Consider the following 9,169-nt stretch of genomic DNA (forward strand, 5'->3'; position numbering starts at 1 on the left):
ACTCCCCCTGCCTGTGTTCCCTCTCTCGCTGGCTATCTCTGTCAAATAAATAAAATCTTAAAAAAAAAAAACAAAAAAACAACTGCAGGCAGCAGCCCATCACTTGGTGTGACTAGCGTTTCTGTATTCTGCCAGAATCAGGCTTGTCTCTGCAGGGGCTGTCTTTCTTCCAGTCTACTCTAATCTAGTGAATACACTCCCCTTCTTCCTGAGAAATCATTGCTACTGCACCCAGAAAACATTTCCCTGACCTTAATCTCAGCACAGACTATCATCCTTCTCATAGAATTTTCTTGCCATGTCTTCTGTGCACCCCTCTACATGGACCAGTAAATAGCTAATCACATCTCCATGACTAGTCCAGAAACAACCCTGAGAGGATGGATGGGCTACATCTTCCATCCCTGTGGTCCCAACATATAGTTCGGTGCCTGATACAAGAAGGCACTTCAGAAATCTAAAAGGGATGTGTGGGTGGAAAGATGACTGGCACTTAAACATTAAGAAAGCAGGTTCATGAAAATAACCAGCAACGTAAGTTTTAGGAAGACCTACATACCTGCCCATCCACCAAGGCAGTGAGAGGAAGATAGTCAAAAAGATCTGTAAAATATTTCCAAACATTTGCATTGCCATATTTTCTTAAACACTCATCATAGAAACCATATACTTGTGTGATCTGTCTGCTCTCATGATTTCCTCGAAGAATGGTGATACGTTCACGGTAACGAACCTGAAACCACAAAACAGAAAATAACTGAAACAACGAAACAAAAAACAGTATGAATACCTGGCTCCTTCAAAAACCAAATGACAATTCAGCAAACTTTCTGCAGGAAAATCTAGAGTTCCAATTTTGGTGGGGGGAAAAAAAACATCCCATGACCCCACACACTGAAATGAAACCCCACATCTACAGACATCTGTCCATGGAGTATCGGCAAACTCCATCTCAACTACAATTAAACTCCTACTACTACCAACTTTACTAAGCATAATCATTAGCTGTAGAACTCCATGAAATTTTTTTCTATAGTCAGATGACTTTTCGTAAATTCGTAGGTATGCAATAACCATCACAATTATTTTAGAACCTTTCAATCAGTCCAAAAATATCCCCGCTGGGCTGTCCCAAACTCCTACTCCCAGCAACCACTGATTTACTTTGTCTTTTCCATATTTCTTAAACACTCATCATAGAAACTATATACTTGTGTGATCTGTCTGCTCTCATGATTTCCTCTTTTGAGATCTTTTTGTAAAATTTCATATAAATGGAATAATACAAGACATAGTATTTTGTGTGTCTGGCTTTATACATTTAGCAGACTATTTCTGAGGCTCATCTGTGTATGTATCAGTGGATCCTTGTTATTGTTCCTTTTTATTGCTGCACAATATCCCGCTGCATGGCTAGTCCACTTTTTTTTCTTTATTCACCAGTAGGAAGAACATTTGAATGGTTTAGTTTTTAAGTATTATGAAAATGTTGCTATAATCATCTTGCCTCTAAGTTTTTGTACAGACATACAATACACTTTCTTTTCTCCTGGGCATATTTCTAGTCTAATATAATTGCTGGGTTTCAGTATGGGTATAAGGTTCTAATCTCTCCATAAACACTTGGTATTATCAGCCTTATTGATGATAGCCATTCTAATGGGTGTGACTGTGACTTGACTTTGCATTTCCGTGATTAACGATTTTGAGCGTCTTTTCATGTGCTTATTGACTATTCCTATATCTTCTGGGTGAAATACCTGTTCAAGAATTTTGTCCATTTTTAATCTTATTGAATTGTAATAGGTTTTTATTATATGAACACAAATACTTTTTTCTTAGTGATATACTTTAAAAAACAAAAAAATCTTAATTTTGATGAAGTCCAATATAACAATCTTTTTAATGGATTATGCTTTTCATATCGTATCTTAGAAATCATTGCCTAACCCAGAGTTACAAATTTTTTTCTCCTATGCTTTATTCTACAAGTTTCATAGCTTAAGCTCTTACATGTAGGCTCCTGATTTTGATCCATTTGTATGGTATGATCTACCTAAGTCCATTTTTTTGTATATGGATATCCAACTGTCCTAGCACTACTTGCCTAAGTTTCCTTCCCCCAGTGCACCTGTATTAGTGTGCAAGGGCTGCCATAACTAAAGTAGAACAAATGGGCAGCTCAAACAACAAAAATTAATTTCCTCACAGTTCTTGAGGCTGGAAGTCCAGATCAAAGTGTGAAGAGGGTCAGTTTCTTCTGAAGGCCAGTCCACTTGGCTAATAAAAGGTCATCTTCTCCATGTTTCTTATCATCTTCCCTCTGTATCTGGGTCCTAATGTCTTCTTACAAGGACACCAGTCATATTGAATTAGGGCTCACCCATATGACCTCATTTTACCTCAATTACCTCTTAAAGGCCCTATCACCAAATACAGCCACATTCCGAGGTACTGGGGGTTAAAACTTCAATGTATGAATGGGGGGGAGGTGTATGTGGCACAATTCAGCCCCATAACCTTTAAACATAATTTCTTAAAGGCAGCATATTCACTCCTCTGCTAAGCACTGGGATTCATCCTGGGCTTTAAGTACAAATTAGCTTGCAAGGTTGTTTTCACAGTATCTAGAGAAACTTTCCATCATTTAATCCAATCGCTTCATTTTATAGATGCAGAACTTAGTATATCCTCCAAAAACGTTTTGTAGCATGTTACATGATTCAGATTAGTAGCTTCATAAACATATACATTATATACTGCCTAAAATTCAGCTCTCGCCAAAACCACATCTTACCACTTTTGCAGTATTAGAGGTTTCTGGCAGCCAGTTTATCATTGCAAACATTCTTTAATAAAATCTCCCCTAAAGGTAAAATCATACTTCCTTTCCAAGGAAAGGCAGAAGGCTACTATTCTAAAAACTAGTGACTACTACTGTGTCTCATTTTCAGATCTTTGTACAATTCCCTCAGCTACAATTGGTCTAAGGCAATTTGCTTTATCATTCCTATTGTTCTAGATCGTTAAGTTTTAACGGCTGCAAACTATTCCACAGAAATCATAATTTAGATATTCACTTTTATTGGATATTTAGATCAATCTTTATTCTAGTATTAAACATAATGCAGAAATTAATGTTTTCACATAAATAAAGCTCTTTTCCTCTTGAAATCCTTCTTCAGTAGGAGTCTAATTATAGAATTACTGTGTCAAAAGATGTAAACATCCTGACATTTAGTATCTTTTATTTCAAAAGCATCTAGAAAGGTAATTATAATACCTCCCCACACCCTGATTCACTGCAGAAACATTTTTATCTGACCAGTCTTCTAACACTTTTCAAAGAATTTGAATGAGAATAACCTTCTGTACCATCCCCTTATTCAGAATGAAGACAGACATATGATTTATAAGTCCCAAACCTGAATACCTGCATTCCTAAATATGGATTTTTATTCTAAAACTTAATATTCAGAGAAAATCACAAACCACTGGGGGGAAAAAAGAACAAAGCTGTCTCACCCAGTACAAAATGCCCCCAAAACTGAAATTACCTTAAGAGCTACAAGCAGAGTAACTGTTTCAACTGAATAATATCCTCTGTCAACATAATCTCCCATAAACAAGTAGTTTGTATCTGGTGATTTGCCACCAATTCTAAACAGTTCCATGAGATCATGAAATTGCCCATGTACATCTCCACAGACGGTGACTGGACATCGAACCTCCTGCACGTTGGATTCTTTTGTCAGGATTTCTTTAGCCTACAGATGGAGATAAAATAAACCAATACATTTGGCATTAAACAACATTAACAAAGATGTTTACTTAAACTTAATGTAGCTTAAAAAAAGAGCAGACTCAGTGTAAGACGAAATTGTAGGCATTGATAATTCCATTAAAGTAAGAGGGCAAGATATGGCCAGATTCCACCTACTGGTTATCTCACTCCTGATACTTAGAAAAAGCATGTATCAAGGTGCATAGTTCCATTCCTCTCATCACTATCAGTTTTTAGGCCTCTCAGTTACCATCTAACTAAATGCTAAATAGTTTATTATTAGCAGCCATATAAGATAAATGAAAATGGAACAAGACATTCAGATACCTAGTTCCTTAGTTTTAAAGTTCTAATTATAATATGCTGGCACTCCAGGGTTCCAGGATATGAAGAAAGGTTTCTAATTCCCGCTTAACTGGGTTTTTTTGGGGGGGGAGGGGGAATGACACATTAAAATTTCACCTTTATTTTTATACTCTTAATACTAAAAATACAAACTTTTTGTTTTACAACTGTAACTATTTAATACGCATGTTTTTTTATAAAGTTGTCTGACAGCATATGCATTCCCCCATGTAATCACAAATTCAAACATTACTTTTAAGGGCAGTGTAACATTTCACTCAACTGAAACCCGGTCAGTCACTCAACATACATTTACTGATCATTTACCTTACCCCCAAAACCAAAGTGCACTAGGGAAGACCATCATTCACTTGCTCAGTCATCTGAGTGATACTATGTGTCAGGCCTTGTGCTAGCCATTGGGGGACCACAGCATACAAGACCAGTCACTGGGGACAGGGGACCACAAACAAAGTAACCAAGCAACAAAGTACAGGCTGTGTTAAGCGATAAAAGAAAGGGACAAAGTAAACGTGGAGACCCATTTAAATAAGATATCACAACGAACAAGACAGCCCATAAAAGCATACAGTGCAGCACCAGCAGCAGACAATAAAATCATCAGGCCAAGTGCTAAGACATGCTAGAGTAAGCAGCAGTGTTCCCGGATCACAAACTGGGATAGCTAGGAAAACCGCCTGAGGTCCAAGGAATGGGTGGGAGTCAGTTACAAGAAGGGGACGGGAGAAGGAAATGGGAGGAGGTCCAAAATAGGCAAGGTGCAATCATGTGTATATATTCTCAGGAAAAGGAAAAACTTTACATGGCTGAAGCATACCACTTAAGAGAAGAGAAAAGGGTAGAGTGGGGGTAGGTACAGGGTGACCCAACTATCCTGGTTTTATTGCTCAAAGTCTGGCATCCCAAGAAATGCCTCAGTTGCACTCAAGTAAAACATGATAGCTGGTCATCCCAGGAAGGAAATAAGGAGGAGAATAGGGCATGGACATAGACTGAAGAACAAATCAAAGCAGTACTAGAACAAAGATCCGCTGGTGGAAAACTTGATGAGTGAATTTAGGATTTCAGAGGTACAGATATACATGTCAATATCTGAGACAGAGTAGAGCTTAAAGGCCACTAGTATTCAGTGACCAATCCACCAACAAGTCTTGCCTAGTCTCCCTGCAAAACATAAATCAATCCGTTTTTATCTTTTTTGCCACTACCCTGGTCGAAGCCACTATTACCTCACCTGTATTACTGTGCTAGTCTCCATAATGAACTCTGTGCTTCCATTCCTTCTGCCTCCGATCTATTTTCCACCCAAAAGTCCAAGTTAAGAGCTAAAAAAAATGTTCACCAGGTTCCTTTAATTCACCACTGCATACTTAGCACCTCGCTAGGGCAATCTTTGAGGTGTAAAAGGCATTTTATTATCTGTTTGCTGAATGAATCAAGAACTTATACTGGGGTACTGGGTACGTCATCTTCGGGGAAAGCCATGGATGTCTCTCAGGACAACGTCAGAAGTACAGGCCTGGAAACTGGCACCAAGTTCTCTGGAGAATGAAGAAATAATAGGTAACAGTAGTAAGGAAAGGCGCCTGGGTATCTAGGTAGAGAAAAAATGCCTGAAAATCAGGGAATTTTATCGTAGAGGAAGGCAGCACCCATCTATATGGGAAGGCTATTAGAGAAAGTATAGGACTTCCTCAGGAACAGTCAGATTTCAGTTAAGCCACGAAGGTAAAAGAAATTTGTTCTGAGAATGGATTGAAAGTATTTATTTCATACACTCAACATTTATTGAGCATTTTCTTCTATCTGCAGCTAGCATTATGAAATGGTGTTTCAGAATGTACAGTGGGAGGCTGCATCAGGGGACGGCAACACACTAGGACACGGAGGTGGAATTGTCATAGTAAATTGTTGCTAACGAGCCCACTGCTCATTAGATTTTAAGCAAGGGTAACAAGGACTGGTTTTAAGGCAGTGGTATGCAACCTTAGCCACATATTAAAAATCATGTGAGAAGCTCTTTAACAAAAAAAACAAAAAACAAAAAAACCCAGATGCTAAGGCTACTCCTCTCTCAAGCCAGAATCTCTGGTAGTGGGATCCAAGCATCAATAATTTTTTTGAGTCTTCCTCCTTATTCCACCCCAGTGCTTTCTTAGGTGCAGTGAAGTTTAAGAACCATTTTTTTTTGAAGATTTTATTTATTTGAGAGAGAGCAACCGAGCATGGGGTGGGGGGATGGGTGGCTGCAGAGGCAAAGGGAGAAGAAGACTCCCTGCTGAGCAGGGAGCCCACCGTGGGGCTCCATCCCAGGACCCCGAGATCACCACTTGAGCTGAAGGCAGATGCCCAACTAATTGATCCACCCAGGCGCCCCTAAGAACCATTATTTTCAAGTCTCCAAACATCTGGGGGGCCTATCTCAAGACACTGACCAATCATTAACATCCAAACATTATTTTGTTCTACTTTTAAGCTTAAAAAATTTCCGCTGTCTCTCAAAAAATGATATTTCTCAAGAAATACGTATAATCCATCTTGCTAGGGTAATTCCAATCTCCCATGATTTATTATTACTAAAAAGCAGAATTTCACTAGGCATATTCCGTAAGACTGTTTGGCATTAATACCATGTCCAGTGTTTTTAGCACCTGGCACATAGTAATGAAAAAAGCCACGAATGAAATGATAGGTCCCAGTTCAAAGAAATTTGTAAGTTACTCAAAAGTTTTAAAAGGACAATGACATAAGAAAACAGATGGTCACCACCATATAAATCTTGCAAGTCTATGAGAAGTTAAATTCCAAAATACATCTCTTGACATTTGCTTACCTGCAAGGCTATTCTCCGTATGAATGATAAAAGGCTGCCACTCACAACTGCCTGAAGTTCCTTATTACCATCTACTCAAAATTTCTACTCAAATCATAAAAGGACAATTAAACCTACATGCCAGTTGTTCCTTTTATTTCAATTTTGACATATCACAATGATAAACACTGTATCTTTACTTTTACTTTCATTTATTCATTCATTTATTTTTTAAGCACTCCCAGGGTGCAGCCCAACTCAGGGGCTTGAACTCACAACCCTGAGATCAAGAGTCACATGCTCCGCCAACTGAGCCAGCTAGGCTCCCTGATCTTTAATTTTACTTTTAAAACTGTGCAAGTTATAGTGACACATCCTTTGAAATTAAAAAAAAAAAAATTAGCAGCAAATAAAACCAAATGTCCCTTTGACTACTCTCCACAATCCCACTCCTTTTGGGCAAAGTATTCTGATGTACATCCTTTTGAAACTCTGTTTACAAGTTTTACATACATATTACATGCCTACAAAAACATTATCGTTTCCTTTGCACTCCCCCCCGCCACTTTGCACTTTTAAACTAGGAATTGTATTATTCAGCAGATTGCTTTTCTCTCCAACAATCCATATTGGGAGATCATAATGCATACATATAGACCTGGTTAATTTCTCACGATGGAGGTAGAGTATTCCCTGAGAGAGCATAATATGGGGAGGGGGAAGATGAAAAGGTAAAAATACTACAACATATATTCTAGTATTTGCTCCCTGGTATATATCTGGTATAGACACTTCCTGAAAGAAGATACCATGAAGTAGACACCTATTAGCAGTTCTAACAGTTAGCTTCTTTTTATGTTGACATTACAAAATTGTCCTCCAAGAAGGAAAGAACACTGTATTTATAAAGTAAACTAACATAACTTCTACGCCTGGGAAAGCCAAAGCTCGCTCTTCTCTTCCTACCAAATTTCAGACCAGAACAATTATAATTAAATTCTGGAGAAAACAGTATTATGTTCATATGCCACAGAGCCAATTATTAAGAATATTTTAACAACAAAAACTCAAGCTTACAAAGAATTTAAGTATACTTTTTTTGGGGTATTAACTCAGCTTTCAGAGGATCACTACACCAAAATGTACTATCCCAGAACACCAGAACAATAACGATTGCAGATGTCCTCACTGAAGATTATTTTAGTCAAGAAAAACTAATCACAGAAAAAGAAATGTCTGAGAAGCTGTGCTGTCAGAAGGAGTCAGGCCTTTCAAGTCTCAGAAACACCTGACAGAACCCCTCTATGGGTCACCTAATGGGACCCCTAGTGAGTCATCTTTACACTTGATCTTAGCCAAAAGGCCGAGAAGCAATCTGAGTCACCTTTAGAACCTGCAGGCTTTCACCAACCATCAGTTTCTAAGGTAGATATACAACCTCAACTCTCTAGCTTAATATTCAAGATAAATGGCAGAACCAGATTTTCAAAGCAACTTAATTAACATTAGAGAGGTTTATACTTTTAATAACTACCTTTTCACTTTCTAGTATTCTGACTCCTGTAATTTAAAGCCTCATGTCACCTGAATTATGCAAAGAAGCAAAAGCAAATGATACACACCCCAAACTTTTGCTTCCCCTAAAACATTTCTGAGGGCCTCAAAAAGTCTCCGCTAATAAACATTTGGGAAAAAAATAATTAAAATAAGGTTTTTAAAATAGTGTAGTCAGCACCATACTGTTTTTTTCTTTATTTACTGATTCTTCAGTAGGAACCCTACTGAAATTCAAATGGCATAAACTGAAATAGGTGATTTCAAAGAAAAAAGATGTAATATAAAACCTCATAGAACAAGGCTGAAATTGGAATAAGCTAGTCCAGTAATAAGAGCTTAACTAAAAGTTTTCTACAGTCCTAAAATTCAAACAATTTGGAGAGTCACTTGAAGAAAAGAAATCTTTAGGAACATTAATTTATTATTAACGTCCTCTCTGCCTTCTGAGTTCAGATTCAGAGATCTTAAAATTTTATTTTCCAACTTACCATCAGGTTTCTTGGGTATGGGCCATCCTAACCACAATAACATGAAATTACAAAAAAGCAAATTTATTTAATTTTTAAAAAAGATTTTATATATTTGACAGAGAGACAGCCAGCAAGAGAGGGAACACAAGCAGGGGGAGTGGGAGAGGAAGAAGCAGGCTC

General features: G+C 37.8%; 1 protein-coding gene across 1 annotated transcript; it reads right to left on the bottom strand.

Moving 5' to 3' along the window:
• Positions 1 to 21: 21 nt before the first annotated feature.
• Positions 22 to 5,683, bottom strand: LOC117800651 (serine/threonine-protein phosphatase 2A catalytic subunit alpha isoform-like). The gene is made up of 3 exons (XM_034653201.1): positions 5,385 to 5,683; positions 3,558 to 3,767; positions 22 to 733 (listed from the first exon to the last, which is right to left on the bottom strand). Exons 1-3 carry the CDS (start codon positions 5,406 to 5,408, stop codon positions 542 to 544), a joined length of 426 nt encoding a protein of 141 aa, XP_034509092.1. The 5' UTR covers positions 5,409 to 5,683; the 3' UTR covers positions 22 to 541.
• Between the last annotated feature and the right edge of the window lie 3,486 nt (positions 5,684 to 9,169).

The sequence above is a fragment of the Ailuropoda melanoleuca genome, unplaced genomic scaffold, assembly GCF_002007445.2.
Source record: "Ailuropoda melanoleuca isolate Jingjing unplaced genomic scaffold, ASM200744v2 unplaced-scaffold73515, whole genome shotgun sequence".
NCBI lineage: Eukaryota > Metazoa > Chordata > Mammalia > Carnivora > Ursidae > Ailuropoda > Ailuropoda melanoleuca.